The sequence below is a fragment of the Ovis canadensis genome, chromosome 24, assembly GCF_042477335.2.
Source record: "Ovis canadensis isolate MfBH-ARS-UI-01 breed Bighorn chromosome 24, ARS-UI_OviCan_v2, whole genome shotgun sequence".
Lineage (NCBI taxonomy): Eukaryota > Metazoa > Chordata > Mammalia > Artiodactyla > Bovidae > Ovis > Ovis canadensis.
Genome location: NC_091268.1, coordinates 29,587,655 through 29,611,301, shown reverse-complemented (window position 1 = coordinate 29,611,301; position 23,647 = coordinate 29,587,655). Strand labels below are relative to the sequence as shown.

Here is a 23,647-nt window from a genome sequence, read left to right as displayed (position 1 = left end):
ATATTTTTATCCTCCTCAGAGCTGTAGGGATGATGGTTTTGGAAACCACAGATGGGTGTGGCAACAGCCTCCCCACCCCTACTAAAGTACGGCCAGGTAGGATTTTAACTGTGTCCCATACTCAAGATCATTCTCCCCCTTTCTGTTGTTGTTGGAGAGCACTTTTTGTTTCTCAAAAACAGGCTGTCAAGGGGGTTTCTCAGCCTTTGACGTGACGATGACTGGGCCAGAGACCAGGCTCTCTCTGACATCGGGCAGGCGTCCCCAGCCCTGGTACTGGTCCGCAGCCTGTTAGGAACTGGGCAGCACAGCAGGAGGTGAGGGCCAGATGAGCAAGTGAAGTTTCATCCCTATTTACAGTTGCTCTACCCCGCTTGTATTACCACATTATCATGATGTAACAATCACAGAAATAAAGTTAGGGCTTCCCAGATGGCTCAGTGGTAAAGACCCCACCTGCCAATGCAAGAGACACAGGAGAGGCAGGTTTGATCCTTGGGTCAGGAAGATCCCTTGGAGAAGGAAATGGCTACCCACTCCAGTATTCTTGCCTGGAAAATCCCATGGACAGAGGAGCCTGGCGAGCTACAGTCTGTGGGGTCACAAAGAGTCAAACATGACTTACCAACTGATGCACCCAATAAATGTAATGCTCCTGATCATCATGAAACCATCCCCTACCTCCTGCTTCATGGGAAAACAGTCTTCCATGAAACTGGTCCCTGGTGCCAAAAACGCTGGGTACCACTGACGTACTGGACCATCCCAAAGGAAGACAATCCCACCAGGCACCCATGTAGGTGAAGAGCCTGCCTTGTTGTTGTTCAGCTGCCCAGTCAAGTCCGACGCTTTGCGCCCTCACGGACAGCAGCAGGCCAGGCTTCCCTGTCCCTCACCATCTCCCAAAGTTTGCCCAAGTTCATGTTCATTGCAGAGTCTGCCTAAAATCACCCAAATCTATGGATATGTTTGTTTTTGCCATGCTGTGCGGCTTAGATCCCTGACCAGGGATCAAACTCAAGTCCCCTGCAGAAGCAGCACAGAGTCTTAACTATTGGACCAACAGGGAAGTACCCCAAATCACCCAAATCTTGACTCTAACTCCATCTTCAGCATAAATTCACTGCTGTTATCGTTGTTCAGTCGTTGTGTCTGACACTTTGTGACCCCCATGGACTGCAGCATGTCAGTCAATCCTAAAGAAAATGAACTCTGAATATTCATTGGAAGGACTGATGCTGAAGCTGAACCTCCAATACTTTGGCTACCCGATGCAAAGAGCTGACTCATTGGAAAAGACCCTGATGCTGGGAAAGACTGAGATAAATCTATACACAGCATGTATTTTCTTTTGCAAGATGAAATACACCTTGATTTTTTAGAAATGCAGTCAGCGTGCAAATTAAGTTTTGTCCAGAACTTTGCCAAGTATGAATCGCCACTTGGCAAACCCTGTCCGTGAGGGTGACGATGGTTCTGGTCTCCAGAACCACCAGACCCAGTTGGTCAGGACTTGCAGCTGCCGCAGAAAAGGTTCCACTTATGAGCACACAACGATTCCTCGCTCTCTGTTCTAGCGCGTGCCTGAGCATTTACATAGACACACATGGCGATTCATTACAAATCACTCACCTTTTAGCTTTAAAGCTTAGCAAGGACATTTTGTTGATTTTTAAACTAAGACACATGGTTGGGTTATTTTAATGGATATCCTTACATTTAAGGAGGTGTTATACTAATATCTATATTTAATGTCTTTAATAATAATGTCTTTCTTATTAAAGGGGGCAATGGATCTGAAAGGTTGGGAACCATAGCTTAACACCTGTATTTTGGAGCCTTTTGGTTTTTGTTTGTTATTTGCTGTTTGCAATCCTTTATGAAATAGAGACAATTAAGTTAAAATGGCCACCTTTCTTTAAACACTACTGCTTTCTTATAACTGATATAAGATCAAGGCTTCCCTGGTGGTTCAGATGGTAAAAAAAAAAAACTGCCTGCAAAGCAAGTGCAGACACTTCAAGTGCACAACCTGATGGACATATTTATACACCTGTCAGACCATCTGGGAAATCAAGACAATGAACACACCTAACACCTCCACAGGGCCCTCCTCTCTCTGGAATTTCTCCCTCCCATCTGACCACTTCCTCCTCCTTCAGGCCGCCACTGATCTGATTTCTGTCACTATTGACTTGCTTTCATGTTTCTTGACTGGTACATAAAAGGAATCACCTAGTAGGTACCGCTGCCTGGCTTTGTTTGCTCAGCTTAATTATTTAGAGATTTTCACGTTGCTGAGTGTATCAACAGTTCATTCTGTTGTATTGCTCAGAAGTGCTCCCTTGCATGGCTACACCAAGATTTGCACACCTATTCACTTGTTAACTGGAGAAGAAAATGGCAACCCATTCCAATATTCTTGCCTGGAGAATTCCATGGACAGAGGAAGCTGGTGGGGTGCAGGCTGTGAGGTCGCAAAGAGTCGGACACGACTGAGTGACTATCACTTACTCACTTGTTAACAGCTGTCTGGGTTCCTCCCAGCTTTGACCACCACACACAAAGCTGCTATGAACATCTCTGCATGAGCTCATGAACATACATCTTCGGTTCTCTCAGGTATACACCTAGGAGTAGAATGGCTGGGTGGTATCGTAACTGTTTAACTCCCACGGCTGATACATGTCGATGTGAGGCAGAAACCACAATACTGTAAAGTAATTAGCTTCCAATTAAAATAAATTAATAAATTAAAAAAATATTTTTTGATGTGGACCATTTTTAAACTCTTTATTGAATTTGTTACAATATTGCTTCTGTGTCATGTTTAGGTATTTTGGCCACGAGGCCTGTGGGATTCCCAGCTCCTGGACCGGGGATCAAACCCGGACCCCACCCCTGCATTGGAAGGTGAAGTCTTAACCACTGGACCACCAGGGAAGTCCCTAACTTTTTTTTTTTTAACTGCCCAAGTCTTTTTCAGAGCTGCCAAATCATTTTATAGTCATCCCAACAGGAACCACTGTCCAGAGTGGCCTTAATCTATGGGAGGCCATTAAGTTGAGAAATTTCCACTCTTTTTTTATTACACTCAAAATCATCTGATGAAAACCAATGAACCACTGGATTTTAAAACCCAAAGGTCAGGGGAGTGGGGGAAGCAGCTCGGACCTGGCCCTGAGAGGAGGCACTCAGGGGTGAGGAGAGGAGACGGAGGCCTGAGCCCAAAAAGCCAAGGCGGCCCTCCTGCCCAGGCCTTGGTCCCCTGCTCCCCAGGAGCCCCGGGGCGCCCAGCAGACCCTCCCCACCTACACCCACACCCCCAGGGGTCACAGGTGCTGGCATGGTTCACACCTCCAGGAGTAGAGCCAGGGACCCATCTCCCTCGATTCTCGTCCCACGATCCACCATCCCCAGAGCATCCCAACTGGTTGTTACAAAACAGAACTCCCAGGGGCTTCCCTGGTGGTCCAGTGGCTAAGACTCCACACTTCCCATGCAAGGGCCCCAGGTTCAATCCCTGATCAGTCAACTAGATCCCACAACGTGCCGCAACTAAGAGTTTGCATGCCGCAATTAAAGATCTCACATGCCAGGAAGACCCAGAGGATGCGCCACTGCCCTGCAAAAAGCCCACCTGTCTTCCCACCACATCCGGGATCAAACCCTAGCCCAGTACCATAGCCTATGAAAGTGAAAGTGAAGTTGCTCAGTCGTGTCCGACTCTTTGCGACCCCATGGACTGTAGCCCACCAGGCTCCTCAGTCCATGGAATTTTCCAGGCAAGATTACTGGAGTGGGTTGCCATTTCCTTCTCCAGCGGATCTTCCCAACCAGGGATCAAACCCAGGTCTCCCGCATGGCAGGCAGATGCTTTACCATCTGAGCCACCAGGCAGATCCATGAACCCCTGCAAATACTTCTCTTGCTTTTTCTCCTCCCGTTCTCCGCACCTCTTACTGCACTTCAGCCACACAAGCCCTGTGCTGCTCTGTCAGCACGCCACCTCACCGCTACCTCAGGGCCTTTGCACTAGCCGTTCCTGCGAACTGAAAGCCCTTTCCCATGTTTGCACTCAGCTCCCTCCCTCTTTGACACCGAATCTCCACTCAGAGGGGCCACCCCTGGCCACCCAACCCCGTCACTCTGGCCCTCATGGCCCCTCCTTCTTAGGCTCATCATCTCACCTCACACTCTCTCCAGCCTCTCACAGGGTGTGTTCGACTCCTTAAGCCCTGGATCCCACATGGAATCTAAGTTGCACCAGACAAGGATCCTGTCTCTCCTGTTCCACTCTCTGAACCTCCAGGGCCTAAACCACACTCAGCACACCAGCAGTCATCAACTCCATCTGCTGAACAAAACAACCAAGGGCCAGGCCGGTGATGGAGCTCCTCCTAGCAAGTCTCCTTGCTGACCTCTCCCACAGCTGCAGCAACCGGCTCATGGGCGGAGCCCCAGAGGACAGCCGGGTGGGCACCCCCTGCCACCTCGCATGGGAAAATGCCTGTGGACACGCCTTCTCGTCAGGGAGGAGAACCGGAAAGGGAACCGGAAACCTCAACTATGCCCGAGAACCTCCACTGGGTCACAGACACGGCACCCAGCCAGAGTCACATGTGCACAGAGCACCTCCTCACCACGAAGGCCACAGAGGCTCAGCTCAACCCACCTCCCAGGAGACAACGTCTCCTCTGTTCATGGCCACTGCAGACCGTCACAGCGTCCTCTGCTGACGTCCTGGTGACCAGCAGCATCAATGGCCCACATTCCCCACCCACAGCCTGATGCAGCTTGAAGACCTGGAGCTTGGACATTCCTGCAAAAGGTGAGGAATTGGAGAGCCGGGGTTCCTCTCCTGAGAGGCCAGCTGCTCTGTGGGGCTGTGTACCAGGCTTGGGGCTTCCCAGGGGGCACAAGGGGTAAACAATGCAGGAGACGCCAGAGACATGGGTTTGATCCCTGGGTAGGGAAGATCCCTTGGAGGAGGGTACAGCAACCCATCCCGGTATTCTTGCCTAGAGAACCTTATGGACATAGGAGCTGGGCAGGCTACAATCCATAGGGCTGCAAAGAATCAGACACAAATGAAGCGACTTAGGCTGGGCCCTCGTCAGCCAGCTCTCCACGGTGGGCACCATCCCATAATGACTACAGGGGGACTGACACCATCCCCTGCCATCAGAGTCCCTCGCGAGTTCCTGTCGGGCTTCTCTGGACGTGGGATGCGTCTTGAGTCAATGTCATATCCCGGTTTAACTGGCAGCTGTTTTCCTTGGTGCATCACACAGGTGATGACATCATAATGATGCATAGCACAGCTGATCACTCTTATATTTGAAGAAATAAGACACAATACATGCTGGAGAGGTCCTTGCCTGACGCCCAAAATAACCCAATGACAGAGCTTGGGGTTGGCATACAGCTCGCAAGGGGGGGAGGGTGTGAAATCCAAGACAGAGAGTGAACAGTGATGTAAACCACGTACTCAGTGTGGTCTTATAGGCTGCCACCGACGTGCCCCTCTGGTGGGGGTACCCTGACAGCGGGTGGGGGAGGACTGTGTGCAACTCTGCAGCTTCTGCTCAGCCCGGCTGCGAACCTCAAAGTGCTCCAAAAAATAAAAGTCTGTTGAAAAAAAAATCCAGTACAGCCCAAATCACCCTCAACTGGGGCTTCTTAGGCTGAACACCTTGAGAAGCAGTTGATTTGGCATGTTAAACCAAACCGTTTAAAATAGTAAGAACACTCAGGATGCCAGCTGCTCAGACAGAAGGGGGGGAAACGAAACAACTCTGGGAGGACGGGGTCGCTGAGGGTCGCGGCAAACAGAATCCGCTCACTTGACATCTTTCTCTTTTCTTTTCTATCCAAATTGCCTGAGCTACATGTTGGACTCCGTTCGCAGGTGAGCAAACCGTGGTTCTGGGAAGGAAAGCAGCCCGCCCAGGGCTATGACACTTAAGGGGTGGCACTGAGACCATCCCGGGCCACAGTGGAGGGACAGGGCTACCGGGTCAACCTAGTGAGTGTCCGGCTTGCCCGTGGCCAGATGCCTGGTACTTACTTTCTGGACTTGGCACATTCCTTCTTCCAGTTCTTTACCAAGACCGGCACGACTTGTTCTGACGTGTCCTCCTTATTCAGGGACCAGAGGTCGGTGCTCTCCAGGGGCTGGCGGTAGCCCTGAACCATCATCCTGTGGCCAAAACACAAGAGGGGAGGCGATGAGAGTCAGAAGGAGATGACACGATGGCCCTCCCTGCTACCGCAGCCCACACAACCGCAGGCAGCCGTGATCAGGGAAATCTCAGCATGAACGGACATGTGGGCACATGGCACCATTACTGCGAATTCCATTAGATCCCCCAGGAAAAACGGCCTCGTTTTTAGGCAAATATACAGAGTATTTAGGAGGAAAGTAGCAGGATGTTTCTAATTTACTTTCAAAAAAATTTTTTAAGGCTAATATCGCAGAGCATTAACCATCATTATATTAGGTGATGAGTTTAAGGTTTATTAGCCTAGTCTTTCTGCTTTGAACACTTTCATTATAAAAGGGAAACTCAGTATTTTAACTTGTTATTTCGAAAGATTTCAAATTCACAGAAAAACCATAGGAATTGTACAAAGAATTCCTGTCGACCCTTCACCAAGCTCACGACTATTCACATTTCACAAGTGTGCGAACACATACAAGGCAGACCTCAGAGATACCATAGGTGCGTTTCAGACCACCACGATAAAGGGAATACCACAACAAATTGAGTCACAAGAATTTTTTTGGTTTCCCATACTACAGTTATATTTACGCTAGCGTTATGTCTAAAAAGTAACATACAGAGCTTAACTTAAAAATTCTGTATTGCTAAAAAATGCCAAGTTAAGCATCATCTGAGCCTTCAGCAAATCCTAGTAATAATAGCAAGGATGACCATAATAAATATAATAATAATGAAAATGTTTGAAAGATTGTGAGAATTACCAAAATGTGACACAGAGACACAAAGCGAGTGAAAGCTGATGGGAAAAGGGTGCCAACAGACTCATTTGACACAGGGTGGCCACCAACCTTCAATCTGGGAAACCCGGTAGCTGGGAAGCACAATGCAGCATGCCTCTATCTTTTTTCTGAACCATTTCAGAGGAGGCTGCAGACCCTCCACACCTTCACCCCTAAATATCAGTGTATATCCCCCTAAGAGAAAGGACACACTCTGATATCACCAGAGGACAGCGACCAAAATCAGAAACATGAGCTTGGCTGGCATGACCTGTGGGCCATGCCCAAACCCCATCAACTGTCCCAGAGCTCTTCTTTAACAGCAACTGAAAATCAGTTCAGAAAAATACTAAATTACGAAGTGTAAAAAGTTCATAAAGACAAGGAAACAATGCTGGGGCGGCGGGGGGGGAGGGAGGAGGGATTTAAATAACCCCTAGTAAGACGCTGACAATGTACAGAAAACAACATGCAAACCAGAGGAGGCCGAGCAGGCAGTGTGCTGAGCTGTGGGTGGCGGCGCCTCTGCTGCGACCGGTCCAGACACACTTCTCTCACCCCCTTTCCCTGTGTCATTTATTTCGGGGGGCGGGGTGGGGGGGTGCGATCATTATTTATCTCAGGGGGGAGGGGAATAATGATAATAATTATACCCAGTGCAAAACAAAACCAGCCAAATCTGAAGCTGAGCCAGGAGTGTGCAGCTTCTTGCCCAGGCCGAGCTATTTATACATGTATCACATGACTGCGGGCTCAGGGTCGGTGTCTCCAAGACCCATGCCCAGGGCACACACACTCAGGACACAGCCCTGCCGGAAAGCGCGAGGGAAGGAGAGCTGCACACTGGCGGCCTAGCACCCGCCCGAGGTTTGGGGGCCAGGACTTACCCTGTGATCCACCAGAAGGTGATCCTGGAAAGGAAGGAGGCACTGGATTCCGGGCAAGGATTCTATGGAGAGAGAGCACAGGGTGCAGAATCCAGGGGAAATGACAGGTTAAACTTCTCGTCTATGCCAGCTCCAGGCAGGGAGCAGCCAGCTTCCCTGGTCCTCCCAGTGGGCCAACGGTTCATTCATTTATTCCACAAATATTTACTGAGCATCTACAAAGTGGCAGGCACAGACAAAGTACTAGCATTATCTCGTATCTTCACAGAACCTGGTATGACCTCTATTCCTTTCTTTCATTCACTCACTCACTCATCCTACAAGTATTTTCTGAGCACCTACTATACACAAATCCAAACTAACAGACATAACCCTAATCCAGGTCAACTAACACTCTGCTAGCTAGTAACAGTTCTGTTTTAAATGTTTTATGAAAATGGTCTCCTTTAATCTTCATAATCACACTAGGAACTAGATAAAGGCATCGTCTCCATTCTGTAGTTAAGGACACTGAGGGGCAGAGAGATGAAAAGCCATGCCCAGGGTGCGAGAGCTGGAAGCGGTGGAGACAGAACATGAGTCCCAAATAGTCAGAGAGAAACATTAATCAATCACGTGAACAAATTCAAAACCACAACTGTAACAAGGATTATATCCCGGAGGCAGGTTAGTATGACTGGGACCTCATGGGCTGATCCAGTTGGTGGAGGTCAGGGAAGGCATTCAAGCTGAGGTCTGGAAAGTGAGGAGAGGATGACTAAGTGAAGGGGGAGATGGGAGGTGGTCCCAGCAGAGCGATTGATGTGTGCAGAGGCCCCGAGGCAGAGGGGAGTGCAGTGGGCTCCAGCCAACAAGAGGGGGCCTGAGCAGTCTACACTGGAAGCTGTGCTCAGGCTACAATGGAGGCCACATGTGGGATTTTGGTCTCCATCCCAAGGGCAACAGGAAGTCATCAACAGATTCTAAGCAGGCTTTCAAAGAACCTCTTTCCCAGAGCCACAGAGATGAGCTCCAGTTCAGGGCCACACAGCCAAGGCCATCAGACAGAGCCTTTGGGACTGCACACGAGGGCTGATACATTCAAATCTAAATCTGGGGACATGAGCATTGGCGAAGGTGGGGTGACCAGCCTAACAACGAGATCACTAGCCGAGGACGTCACTCTCCATCCCAGAATTTTGCAGAGATAAGATGCTGGGGAGGGATGTCCCTGGAGGTCCAGTGGTTAAAAGTTTGCCTTTCAATGTGTGGGTTCCATCCCTTTAGGGGAGCAAAGATGTCACATGCTTAGTGGCCCAAAATATCAAAACATAAAACAGAAATGATATTGTAACAAATTCAATAAAGATATTTTAAAACTCCTAAAAAAGAAAGAAAGAAACTGAGAGACGGATGAGGAAACACATTCTACCCAAGCGGTTGTCCACCCCGGCCGGGGGCACTCAGAAAACACACTGTATCTGCCCCGCTCCCCAGAGATTCACATCTAGCTGGTCTGGGGTGGGTCCAGGTACTTGAATTATTGTTTTTGTTTTCAGCTCCCATTCTCCTTGGCCAAGTGGCTGGGCAGGAAATGTACAAGATAAGCCCAGAATATCTTGTCACACCCAACAAGACAAGGGTAGGTAAAAGACCTCAGATGCAACCAGAAGCAGCTCTCACGAGCCCAGAAAGGGACAATTTGAGCTGCAATACAGACAGTAAGGCAAAAGGACTGAGACACATCACATTTTAAATACACAAGTCCACCTTGATACTGGAAGAGAAGGAAAACCTCTTGGTGTCAGTGATGATGGTGCTAGAGAACCAAGTCACTGTTTTGAAAACAGACGGAAAGAAACAAGCATTTGTCTATGACAACACGGGCTGACCAAAGAGATGAGGGGACGGGTCTTTGCATAAAATGGTTCAGCTATCAGGTGGAGAAGGAACAATACCACTTAAGGGGCTGCACCGCTCTGCAACCACAGTGCATTTCTGGAATACTTGGTGATATTAAGGAATCAGTAAGTTGTTAGGCCATATAATGGTACCATTGTTGTATAACTTAAAATCCTCATCTCTCAGATATTATTGTGGAAAGCTGGAGAAGGGTATACAAGAACACCACCATTTTTGTAACTTTTTGTGGGTCAAATTATTTCAAAATAAAATGTTTAAAAAAATTTTTAATTCCTTATCTGTTGCAGATACCTAATGAAATGTTTACATGTGATGCAGGGTAAATACTCCATGGCAGGCAAAAATTTAAAATAAATAAATAAAACAGTCCATGGCACTCATTATACTATGCTGTCCACTGCTGTACAAAGCTGAAAGTTTCTATCATGAAAATCTTCCCCAGTGAGTCAAATATGAAGCCTGAGCCGAGAACCACCGGGCTTCACTAGTCCTACCTGTCCCAGAATCACCTGGGGAGCGTCATAAGCACAGGTGCCCTGAATAACTACATCACCCTCTCTGGGGGTGGGACCCTGGCCATCAGGGTAGCTTTCATCAGATGCAGCTGGCCCACAGACCTACATTCCGAACCAACCAAAAGCAACATGGTCCTGAGTTTGAATCCCCCAACCCTGCACTTTCTACCTGCATGGCCCTGGGCAAGTCCTCTCACCCCAGAGTCTCAGTTTTCACACCTGGGAAATGGGAGTCAGGTGAGACACACTGCTCAGCCTCCCCTAGCAGACTCTCAGGAGGAATGAGGTCCTTGGGATAGCGTGGAAGCTACAATTTTTCCAACCTGAGGCCGCAACATTATTCCTGGAGGAGGTGGTGGTATTTGCTTTGCAGGCTTTTTTTTTTCCCCCCCGGGAAGTGGGCAGGTTATCAAAGAGTCACAAATGCACTTCAAATATCGCCTAGTTCCTGCCCCTGTAAAATGCTGGCAGAGAGAGAAGGAGACGCTTGGGACAGTGACTCATTTATTTCTTAGGCAAATACTGAGGGCGGACCTGCTTATATGCCAGATAGCTAAATATCATTATATCCAAGACCAGCCTGTGAGGTCCTCGCTCTGTACCGCCTCCAGGACAGTAAGCAAACCAAGATGCAAATAAATACACAAAAATAAATGGTCAGAGCTATGTGGAGAACAACAACGAAACAAGGGGCGGGGGGGGGGGGAAGGGGGGAGGGGGAGGGCGGGTACCAGGGTAGGAGACGCCTAGAGGTGAAGCAACATGGAGCAAGGTGATTGGAAGGAGGTTTGAATCCCAGCCCTGCCACTTACTGACTGAGGGGCCTGGGCCATGTTACTTGGTGATGGTGAGATTAAATGAAATAAAGCCTGCGAAGTACTCAGGACAGTTCCTGGCGCAGAGCAAAAAGCTCAAGCGATGACATTAGCAGTATTAACATTAATACTAATGGTAACCCCAGTAACAAGTCCGTTTCCTGCAGACCCTGACATACCAAGCAGATGTTTCATGTCAAGATTGGCAAACTCAGGCCCACAGTCCGGCCGCTTACAAAATAGTTTTATTTGGACATGGTGATGCCCATTTATTTCCGTACTGTTCATATCTGCTTCTGAGCTACAGCTGAACTGAGTACTTGCGACAAAGACCGTGTAGTCTACAACTATCCAGCATCTGCCTCTTTACAGAAAAAGTTGGCTAACCCCTGCTTACATCAGACCTCATGACATTAAAGATGGGGATTCTTAAGGAGAGGAACTGGAGCTCAAATGCAGCTTCTTTCAGTCTTGGCCATCAACACAGGGTCAGCCCTGCACAAAGACGCCCAGCCAAGGGGGCAAGTGGGGGCTGAAGCTCAGCCGGTGCCTGGACCTGGGGTCCAGGGGGGCCTGAGGGAGGGGGGACTGCATTAGCAAGAAGGACGCAGGGCCTTTCTCAAATTCACCCACCCAGGGGGGCCAGACACCTTTTCCTAATTTAAAAAAAATTTTTTTTTCTTTTTGGCTGCACCACACGGCACGTAGGATCTTAGTTTCTCAACCAGAGATGGAACCCACGCTCTCTGCAGTGGGAGCACAGAGTTATAAGTATTGAACTGCCAGGGAGCTCCCCAGGTGCCTTTTTCTAACCTGCATAGAGACCCCAGTGCAAACTGTCAGCGTGTCAGACTTACATGGCCAGGGGCCTCATAAATCCTGCCATTCCTTTGAAATCAGGCAAGCCTGGATGTGGATCAGGAATGAAACAGCGCAGGATGGAATGTTGCATCTCCAAGCCTTCCCTCTAAGTTCCTGCCTCCTTTCCCCCAAGTCCTTAGGAGGAAAGCTGTAGCATCTTATTTGGCGAGCTTCTTTTTCTGCCCTCATTCTAAAGAAGCGATGCCCTTTCTTCTTGCTCTTTTTAGTTCCAGGGCCTGGTTGTAACTAACTGGGCTTGAGTGAGTCTGGGCAAAGCCTCTTTCCACTGCATGGATAAGTCCGACTTGTAAGCTGTTGTTACCATTCAGTCGCTAAGTCCAACTCTGCATCCCCATGAACTGCTGCACGCCAGGTTTCCTGGTCCTTCACTCTCTCTCAGAGTTTGCTCAGATTCATGTTTATTGAGTCCATGACGCCATACAACCATCTCATCCTCTGTCACCCCCTTCTCCTTTTGCCCTCAATTTTTCCCAGCATCAGGGTCTTTTCCAATGAGTCGGTTCTTCACAGCAGGTGGCCAAAGTACTGGAGCTTCAGCTTCAGCATCAGTCCTTCCCATGAATATTCAGGACCGATTTCCTTTAGGATAGAGTGGTTTAATCTCCTCGCTATCCAAGGGACTCTCAATAGTCTTCTCCAGCACCACATTTAAAAGGCATCAATTTTTTAGCGCTCAGCCTTCTTTATGGTCCAACTATCACATCCATACATGACCACTGGAAAAACCACAGCTTTGACTGTACAGATCTTATTGCAATATTCAGGCTCAAATTGAAGAAAGTACAGAAATCCACTAGGCCATTCAGATATCACCTAAATCAAATTCCTTATGCTTATATAGTGGAGCTGACGAATAGATTCAAGGGACTAGACCTGGTAGACACAGTGCATGAAGAACTGTGAACAGAGGTTGGTGATACTGTACAGGAGATGGTGACCAAAACCATCCCCAAGAAAAAGAAACACAAGAAGGCAAAGTGGTTGTCTGAGGAGCCCTTACAAATAGCCGAGAAAAGGAGAGAAGTGAAAGGCAAAGGAGAAAGGGGAAGATATACCCAACTGAATGCAGAGTTTCAGAGAACAGCAAGGAGACTTGTAAGTAGCCAGTGAATCACTAAGTGGAGTTCTTCCATGATGTCTTTTGTTAACATGGGTTTCACTTTTTCCAAGGATAACCCCTTACTGCCACACTGTTGATTTAAACGATGACAAAAAAACATGTGTATTAATTTAAAATTAAACCCAGCCCAGACTGTTCTGGTCTGTCCCAATTTGGGGGGTGAGGAGGGTATTAATATAAGGTTTAAGGAAAAAAAAAAGAATGAAGCAACCTAGACTTATAATGCGGAGAAGGCAATGGCACCCCACTCCAGTACTCTTGCCTGGAAAATCCCATGGACGGAAGAGCCTGGTAGGCTGCAGTCCATGAGGTCGCTAAGAGTCAGACACGACTGAGCGACTTCACTTTCACTTTTTATTTTCATGCATTGGAGAAGGAAATGGCAACCCACTCCAGTGTTCTTGCCTGGAGAATCCCAGGGACAGAGGAGCCTGGTAGGAGGCCGTCTGCGGGGTCACACAGAGTCAGACACGACTGAAGCGACTTAGCAGCAGCAGCAGACTTATAACGATAGTTTTATAAACATATAGTAACAGTGAATCACTATGATGTGTATCTAGAACTGACAGTGTTGTGGGTCAATTATACTTCCGGTTTAAAAAAGGACACGTAGACATAGGACTCCAGTCGGTTCTGCAAGCGAAAAATATTTACAATTGCTATAATGCTGAAAACATTAGTTACTGATATAATTGAACGTATGATAAAATTGGGAGGAGCGGATGAGGAAGGAGAGGTGGAAGCATTCAGTCTTGGTCTCAACATTTGTAAGTTTAGTGTTAGTCACTCAGTCATGTTTGATTCTTTGCAACCCCATAGACTGTAGCCCTCCAGGCTCCTCCGTCCATGGGATTCTCCAGGCAAGAATACTGGAGTGGGTTGCCATTTCCTCCTCCAGGGGATCTTCCCAACCCAGGGATTGAACCTGGGTCTCCTGCATTGCAAGCAGATTCTTTACCATCTGAGCCACCAGGAAAGCTGCTTTTGCGGGGAATCCCCTGGAGGTCCAATATGATTTCACTGAGGGCCTGGGTTCAACCTCTGGTTGGGGAACTAAGATTCTGTAAGCCACGCAAGGATCCTGGTTGGTGTAGATCAGCCCAAAAAAAACCCTGCTTTTTTCTTTTCCTTTTATTCTATCTGTATTAGACAACAGATGGTAACTAAACCTACTATAGTAATCATTTCACAATATACGTATATGAAACCATCAATGTTGCACACCTTAAGCTAAATCAGGGATGTAAGTCAAATACTCCTCAATAAAACTGGGGGTGGGGGAAGGGAGAAGGCTGCATAAGTGGAGATGAATTCAACCCCTTTATACCCAACTGTGCCCAGATGGAGTCCTACCTGAGACCACAAGGCGTGATGTCCCAGGGGCAGAGATTCCTGCTCACTCTGGCTAGTACAAATCCTACCCTGGGAGAGCCAACCCCACTTTCCCCCGAGCCCAGATGCAGTTGAGGCTGGGTCAGCAACATGAGCATTGCAGTTTCTAAGCCACAGCATCCAGGAGTCTCCCCAAATTCCTCTCCCCAGCCCTGCTCCCCACCCCTGGATCCAGACATAGACTTTCAGATCACACTGGGCAGACACCAAGTCCCATCACCAGACAAGAAATTACATAATTTGGGAGCCGGTTTCTGGAAGTCCCTATCTGACACGAGTGAGAGGCCTTACGTGATAACATAATCAGAGGTCTGAAGTAATCAAGAGCTGATCGTTAAAGAAGAAGAAAAAAAAAAACAGGAGGGCTGCTGGCCAAGGATCCAAGCAGCACTTCATTCAGCTGAAACAAAGCAAAGCTTTTCTGGTCTAATCCACAAAGAGGAGAAGGCAAGGATGTTGGCTCGGGGCTTCTGGGCCTCTGAGACTGAAACGGAGGAACTGCTGTCCCAGGAGGAAGGAAGCTTATTAATAACCAATCCCCCGTTCAGTGAAAACGAGATTAACTCAGGCCCCAGCTGAAGGTGGATGAAGAGGAAGGAATAAGCTGTTCATACAGAGGGAGCTGTTCTTTGGCATCTTTACCTGGCACGGGAGGTTTAAACTAATTTGGTACAACAGCCCCAGGCGCTGGCTCTGGGAACTGGTCCCCCATGACCTCGCAGGGGCCACTCGAAGAACCCTGTCTGGGGCCCTCAGCCCTCAGCTATTTCCATCAGAAACATTCTGGGTGCCCCCCCGCCCTTTCTGGTTTTGATTCTGCTTTTTAGTTCAGTTTTCTGCCAAGGACTCCATCTCGGCATGCCTAAATGCCCAGCAGTAAGAGATGCATGGCAGCAGTGTGGCTCGGACCAGAGGTTCTCAGACCCCACCTCATCACCAGCATCTGCGGGCCTGGGGGTTTGTCAGAAACAGAAAGCCTTGGGCTCCACCCAGACCGACTGACTCAGAAGCTCTGGGGGGCAGGGGGGACCCAGCAATGATCTGAGTTGTAACAAGCCCTCCAGGTGATGCTGATGCCTGCTCAGGTGTGAAGGGCTCACCCCCCGATCCAGCCCTATGAACTTAGGTGACACTACACCACCCTGAACCTCAGCGTTCCCATCTGTAAAATGGGGGGAGACTCATAGTTCCACCTCAATGCTGGGTTGCAGTGAGGATTAAATAAGTTAATTTTATTAACCCAAGGCTGCTATTATTATTATTGATTAGAACCACCCAAATGTCTGACAGTAAGAAATCCAGTGATACAGTGTGTAACACTGGTGTTCTTGGTTCGTTCTGCTCCTTCTCAGCTACGCAAATCTCCTCCAGGCTCAGGACCACGGTTTCTTCTACTGTGGCACACACACACCACGTGTGCTTTCCCCAGGAACTTGTCCGTCTTCCTTCCGAGGCTTTTGAACAGGGTCACTCTTCGGGCCAGCGTTCCTCTCAATCTGCCTGGGCTCCGGTAATGGTTTCCTAGGTGCCACCAGCCTCCTGCACCCTCCTTTCAGCCAGAGGGATCGTCCAAAAGAAGAGGGATCTTCCCACCTGAGCGTGTCACTCGCCTCCAGCTGAGAAACCTTCCCTCGGATTATAATTCCAAGTTCATGTGGTGACACTCAATTCTACCCTTGATCTTTCATGCTCAGCTCCCTGGCTCCCCTAACTTGGCCAAGCACAAGGCCATGCAGGTCCCAAACACCCACAGATTCCATCACACCGCTGGGCCTGTGGGTATGCTGCTTCTACCAGCAGGAGAACCTTCCCATCCATCCTCCAGCCTTCAACCTGCTGGCCAGAGGCATCCCCTCGTCTGGATGCCGGCTCTGGGGCCCCAGGCTGACTTCAGGACCACTGGCTCCTCGCTCCTCCACAGCCCCCAGCACTTCCCTGCCTGGGAACCCTCTGTCCATCCCACAGCGCTGGCTTATTGGCCCTCTGCCTCCTCCTCCATCTCTCCTTTGGGGTGGTCAAGCTCTGTTCATTTCTAGGTACTCAGAGCCCAGCAGAGCCCCTGGCACAATGAAGTACTAAACGGTAGAGAAAGGAATTACAAATGGAGTTTTCCATGCTCTCATTAACAGTCTACGCCCAGCAGTGGCCTCTGGGCTGCAAGGGGTAGGGTTGGCATGAAGGAACAGGAGGGGACTTCCTGGGGCTCCAGGAGTTTGAGTTATCATTTGTCAGAACTCATCAAATGGGTAACTTAAGATTCAGGAAGGTCATTATGTAAATTTACTTGAAGGAAGAAAAAAAAAAAAAAACCCAAAATAGAACCATAAAGAGATACTGAGTTCTGGCTAATGATTCGCATGGTTAAGTGTGCGGATGAAGGACACTGATGTTATTTCAAGGTCAGTTCTAAATACCAAAAATCTTAGCCAGCTGGCTGGCTAGACAGATACGTGATAAAAACAAGTTTAGCAAAATGTTAACTTTTAGCAATCTAGCTGGCAGGTAGATGGCAAGTACTCACTGCGTCTTCCAACTTTTCTGCAGGTTTGAAACGCTCCGTGTAAAATATTCCATATCTATGAAACAGGACTAAAAATACCTCTTCCACCAAATGAGCTGAGTAATTTTTAAGAATGTGCTAACCTGGTGCTTTTCCACCGTGAACCAGCCGGGGATCTTGTGAAAATGAGACCCCGACTCAGCGGGACTCAGCAGGCCTGAGACTGCATTTCAAATGTGCATCTGGGGGTGCTGCTGATGCTGCCGGTCTCGAGGGCCCCCACTGTGAGAAGTGGCGGCGGGGCGGGGTGGGGGAATGGAGGCGGTCCACAACCTGCCCCATTTGCTCCTGATGCCCCCAACTGCTGATGGCAACCCTGACCCCACGCCCCAAGCGGTAGCCTCAGGGCCAGAAGATCAAAGGATCCGATGCTGGGGACAGGCAGGAGCCCCCGAAAGCCCCCAGGGCCTGGGCCCTAGGCCTGCACGTGGAGGGGAACAGCCCCGCCGGGAAGCAGGGCCAGGACACGGCTCTGAGTCACACATCGGGCACAGCGCCAGCTGGGGAGGACGGCGCTCAGTGACTCAGCAGGGAGAGCAGGACGGCACCGCCAGCCCCACCTGACCCTGGGCTTGGCTGAGCACTCTCGCTGAGGACAGGCGACTTGTGACGGCTGCTCGGAGAACGGGACAGGGACCGGGGCTGGACCGGTACCACCTTCCCCGCTCCACCATGATGCCAGCCTGGAGAGTGACAAGGGAGCAGCAGAGGTGTCACCTGACAGGTCCTCCTCCCAGGTCACAGGCCTCGGCTCTGGGGTGGGGGTGGATCGGGGTGGGGGGTGGTGGGGGGCAGCTGGCATCACACTGAGCCTCAACCCGTTTTCAACGATGGGACGCTAAGGTCCTGAAAGGAGGAGTGACTCGCTCAAAGTCAAATCCAAAAGTCACATAACTTGATCCTCAGTCTTCATCTCAATTGTGGTCGGCTGATCTGCCTAACAGGATGGTAAGCTTCCTTGGGGGCGAGAGGTAGCCAGTACTTTTTAAAGACAGCCAGGCATCACCTGCCATCTCACATACTGGTCCTATAATGAGACCTGGCCACTCCCAGGTCTAGAGTTCACTCTCGGAATACACACCCTTATAGACCAGCTGCCAGGCTGTGAGGAAGCCCAGGCAGCTGGGAGGAGACCACGGGGGGCCTTCAGCCAGGGGCCAGCGCTAACCACACGACCTGTGAGCCTGGAAGCCTTCCAGCTGCTATCCAACCACGACTGCAGAAGAGACCCTCGGTGAGAACCACACAGCTGAGCCCAGCCAATGCCCAGGCCTGTGAAACATCCTAACGAAGGGCTGTTGCGATCCTGTGCCACTAAATTCAGGGTGGGTGTGTTAGGCTAACAAATAGGCCCGGCAGGGCACTGACGACATCTTTTCACACACTGCTGTGTCCCAGAACCAAGCACCATATACAACCGGTACCTAAGAAATATCTACTCAAGGGATAAAGGGACGCAGGTGAAATTAAGCCCAGGGTCTGCCTGCCTCCAAAACGAGTCTCTCCTCCTGTTACCACACTGCCTCCACCATTAGACTGAGGCTCTAAGTCCCCAGGGTGGCAGGCCAGGCCCCACACCCTGGAACTGCAGGAAGTTCGATGGGAGGAGGAAGTCAGCTCTGTGAGTCACCCCAGAGTGCACACACCCAGGAGAGAAGGGAAGGGAATTGTATCTGGATCCCAGAGGGGACCAGAAAACAGTAATTCCCCATAAAGCATCAGCAACAGTCCATAGCGAGCCTGAAGAATTGGAAGATCCACAAGTGGGCCTGTCTGCCTCCCACGGGCTCAGTTTACCCCCCGAGCACCCCAGGGCCTGCAGCCCTTCAAGGGGCTGTGACTTGTTCCTTGTGATCCCCTTCTCCACAGAAGAGCCTGATATCTACCCACACTCATGCACACCAACACCGATCAACAGCAGACGTGAGAGCCGGAGACATCTGAGCCCCTCCTCTGTGCCAGGGAGGGGCTGGATCCCCTGGTGCCCACGCATGGCTGCTGCCCTTGTGAACTTTATACGTACACAACACACACACACACACACAAACCCACAAAAAACACACAAATGCCCACATTCACACACATCCACATGCATACCTGTACATGTACACATGTCACACATACACACCTATGTGCATGAACACACACATGAACGCGCACACACACACTTTGCTAATTTCTCCAATCCAGCTCCTCCTAGAGCAGGGAGATGGCAGAACAGGGCCTCTCCTAGGATGGGACATGCTCCCCAGTTTCTAAAGCTCACACTGGAGCATCGCTGCTTCCTCTGAGCTGATGCCCCCCCAGGTCCTTTCATCACCCCATAAAAGCAGCCACAGCCTTTTGCTGAGGTCCAGGACAAACCCCACAGAACCACAGCCGAAAACTGCTCCTACTGCAGTTTCGCCCATTAGCAGCTGACTAACCATGAACAAAGCATCAGATGATTGCTCCAAAGGCTCCCCATCCCTCTTGGAACAAAATCCAAACAGCTCACCCGGCCCAGAAGTGACTGTCCCACCTCTCGGAGGCCATCCCCAGCCTCCTCCTGCCTCTTGCGGCTCCAGCTGCTCTGGCCTTTCCTGCTGTGATGGTGACATTCACGGCAGCCCTGCCCCAGGGCCTTCGCACTGGCCACCCTTCTGCCTGAAACCTCTCCCCCTGGACACCTGCCTGCCTGGCTCCCTCGCTCCTTCAGGTCTCTGCTCCAGTGAGGTTTCCTGGGGGGATGGGGTGAGGTGGGCTTCCCTGATTGCTTTTATCAGAACCACACACAACCCCCAACCATCATCTCCCCCTCCTTTCTTTGCATTTTTCTTCACAGCTTTAACCACCACCTAACTGGTAGGATATATATACTTGGGTCCGGGGTTACTGTTTGTGCCCCTGCCCATGAAAACATGAGCTCCAAGTGGCCAGAATTCTGCTTTATTCACTGCTACAGCCCTGTGCCCAGATCAGAGCCTGGCACTCAGCCTGGATGGAAGAAGGGAGTGCGGGGGAGGAGGAAGGAAAATAGGATGGAGGGAAGTGGGGAGGAAGAAAGGAGAAGGACCAGGATGATAAACAGCCACGTTCCCTTTCCTCCTACCAGCAGAAGAGCGGCCACCCCCACCCTGCCCACGGATACGCTTCTGCACAAGCAGGATTTTCCTCAAACTGATGCAGGAGACCAAGGGTCTCAAACTCAAATCCTCCAGGGGCCAGGCACATACGCAGGTGAGAGGAGCAAGACTGTCTAACACACCAGGGAGCAGTGAGGACTGCGGCAGGAAACCAGGGCCACGTGCCTCAGCGCCGGCCGACCGCTCACATGTGGAATAATGGCACTGATGCCGCCAGAACACTTTTCTAGAAAACCTGGACAGTTAAGAAGGCCTGTGGAATTTCCTGATATTTAAACGTTCATTCGTACTGTCTAAAACCACTACGCCCACCAAATGGGCTGGAAGACACAGCTGTTTACAACTATGAATGGGACAGCCTCCTTAAGTACCCTCCAGCCACGTCTGCGGTTCGGTTTTTCCACTGGTAAAGCGGGGAGGAAGACGTTACCTATGGCCAAGTGTTTGGGGAAGACAGGATGAGTTCCCAGATGGACGGTACTGGCTCATATCAACGTGAGCTATACTGTGTCTTCTGCACACACCCACATGCACACATGCGTGCCTCTGTGCTCATCTGCGATCACACTTACGGGGTCGTTGATGGTTTCGGAGAACAGGGGCGAGCGGTCGGAGAAGCAGGACAACACGAGCTGGATCAGCACGAGGCCAAAGTAAATGTAGAAGGTGGCGTCGCGAAAGACATCAGCTTGGGCATCCTGCACAGGAGGGGAAGGAGGAGGAGGAGGACAGGTCGCTTTCTAGAAGCAGCTGCAGGGGCCGGGTTATCTTCCGGGTTATCTCCCCTTCGAGATAACAGAAGACAGGTGTTTACATCATGGTGTGGTCCACCCTGCCTGGTCAGGGCAGCTGACATGGGGAGGAGCCCCAGGCTTGGGAGTGGATCAGGCCGACCTTCAAGGCCTGGCTCAGCTCACACTGGCCATGGCCATGGGGCTTGATCAGCTTACTAACCTCTCTGTGCCTCAGTTTCCCCACCTACAAACAGATCAGGGGTTTTCCACAGGACGGGCGACTTCGCCTTCCAGTGAACATCTGGCAGTTTCTGGAGACATTTCTGGAGACATTTCTGTTCGGGGGTGGGAGGGCTACTGGCATGGCCCCTAACCATCCTGCAAAGCACAGGACAGCCCTCCCCCAAAACAAAAGGAAGACTCGGGCCCCAAACACCAATCCCTGCTGAGGCTGAGACACCCTGGCAGGGTAAGTAAGATTATTCACAAAAAAGACTCAGTCCCCAGCCTAGCACTCTGAAAACATGAACTCAACAAATGGCAGCCGTCGTCACTATTAAAGACCACCTGAAATGTACACCGCAGTTGCTCAATAAACGTTTGGTCACTCCTGCTCACTTTGCCTAATGCCAGCTTCTGATTAGCCCGAAGGTGGCAGGGAACAGCGGGACAGTCTGAAATGACCCGCTCTTCACAACTCCTAGGAGCAGCAACAAGGGCCACTTCCCAGCTGGAGTGGCACCAACGCAACGTAGGAACCAGTCCAGGGCCCCCCAGGGGCAGTCGCCCTGCAAACACCACTCCCCACGCGGGTGCATTCCAGACAAAACACATGGAGAGCCGGCCTGCTCGGCTGTCACCACTGACAGAGGCTCAAAGCATGGTGCACATCTGCCTGCTGCTCCTGCCCCTGACAGAGACACAGACAAATGGGGCTTGGAGGAAAGAAGCTTCTAAAACAAAGGTTGCATCAGGGGGAGGGAAATTCCCAGGGAAGAAGCTAGACCCACGTGGTAGCCATTCTCTGGTTCCCAAGGAAATGCATGGTTTCCACACGAGTCAGAAGGAACAGGCATCTCCCGGGCGCTGCCAAAGGAAGACATGGAACGAGGTCACACTTACCTCTTTTAAGGCAGTCATGATTTTGGATCTCAGGATGGCAAGGGCACACAGTAGGGCTATAAGCCAGAAAGTGAGCATGATCCCTGAGGACTGGACTCCCCTCCTTCTCTCGATCTGAATTAAAAAGGTAGCAAGCAGCTGGAAGAGAGAAGCATGAAACAAGAGTTGTCAGGAGAAGGTCGGGTCCCCACGGCCTCCCCAGTCTGGAGCCTGGCAGATACAGGGCCCGGAGGAGGGCTGCCCCCAGGACAGTGGTAGCAGAATGGCCTGGCTTCAGTCCCAGCTCTGCTCTCGCCTCGCTGGGTGACCTTGGGCATGTCACCAAACCTCTCTGAGCCTCTGCCGCCTCATCTGCAAAACGGAGGTGACAACAGTATTCATCTCGAAAGCCATGAGAATTTAACAAGATCCAGGATGGGATGGAAAAGTTGGGGGTGGGGAGCTCAGTTTATCACAGAAATCGGCAGATTTCTTAAAGGACCAGAAGTAAATATCTTAGGATTTGTGGACCATGGCGTTTCTTTCACAACCACTCCAATCTTCACTGTAGCATGAAACCAGCCTCATATGAGACAGGGAAGAGTGGATATGGTCACCTGCCAATAAAACTTTATTTATAAAAACAGGCTGCATGCCACCCCGATTTAGAGAAGGAAGTCCAGCCTGATGCAGTGGGCTCGTCTGCTTCGGGCAGCAGTGGTAACCGCTCTCCTTTACTGAGCCTCTCTTTCCTCCGCCTCCTAGGACGCACTCACCTGCACTGACTCAGTGCAACCTGTTTTCAGCCCCAGTTTGCAGATCAGGAAACTTACTTAACCTGCTACAGACAGATACATAGTTGTCTTCAGGGAACTTTATTAGAATGACAGTGGTGGGGGGTATTCATTTCCTGGTACTCTGAGCTATGACTTCCGTTTTACACTTGACTCAGTGATCCACTCCAGTGTTCTTGCCTGGAGAATCCCAGGGATGGGGGAGCCTGGTTGGCTGCCGTCTATGGGGTCGCACAGAGTCGGACATGACTGAAGTAACTTAGCAGCAGCAGCAGTGATCAAGGAGAAAGAACAATGAAACCACTTTTCCTTGAAAGAAGGAGATGCCTCTGCCCTTCTGCAGACAGCCCTCTGAAGGCAGACCCCAATGCTGGTCACAGTCATGAACCCGATTCCCAAGGAGCTATGGGCACCCAGGGCACTGCCCCTCAGCCCCTAGCTGCCAGAAACCTGGATGTCTGTCCTCACCTGTCCTCCCCGGTCCTCTCGTCTCCCTCCCTCCCTGCATCTCGCCATCAGCAATGCACCTGGCTCTGCCACCAAGGCCACCCTCAGTTCACCCACCGCTCACTCTGGTCTCAGCCTCCATCCCCCTGGCCCAGGTGCCCCTGGGCCCCTACTGGCCTCCCAGCTTCCACTCCTGCTCACAACCCATTCTCACCACACTCAGCTCTTAAATAAGCACAGCCTGCCATGCCACACCTTTCCCTTTCGGGTGAGGGGTTTTAACCCAGGGTGCATGAGGCTCTGGATAGAAGCCAGGGGGTCCATGAACTCGGACGAGAAACAATCATAGCTTCGCTTTCCCTCATCA

General features: G+C 50.4%; 1 protein-coding gene across 3 annotated transcripts in view; it reads right to left on the bottom strand.

Annotated features, from left to right (window-relative positions):
• ABCC1 (ATP binding cassette subfamily C member 1 (ABCC1 blood group)) overlaps positions 1-23,647 on the bottom strand; it is a 155,605-nt gene that overhangs the window by 76,586 nt on the left and 55,372 nt on the right. For all 3 annotated transcript variants that reach the window (XM_069569837.1, XM_069569838.1, XM_069569839.1), the window contains 4 exons: positions 22,061-22,198; positions 20,777-20,902; positions 7,894-7,955; positions 6,071-6,202 (listed from right to left, as the gene is read on the bottom strand). In XM_069569837.1, the coding sequence (XP_069425938.1) occupies positions 6,071-6,202; positions 7,894-7,955; positions 20,777-20,902; positions 22,061-22,198 (458 nt within the window). The remainder of the gene's footprint in view (positions 1-6,070; positions 6,203-7,893; positions 7,956-20,776; positions 20,903-22,060; positions 22,199-23,647) is intronic.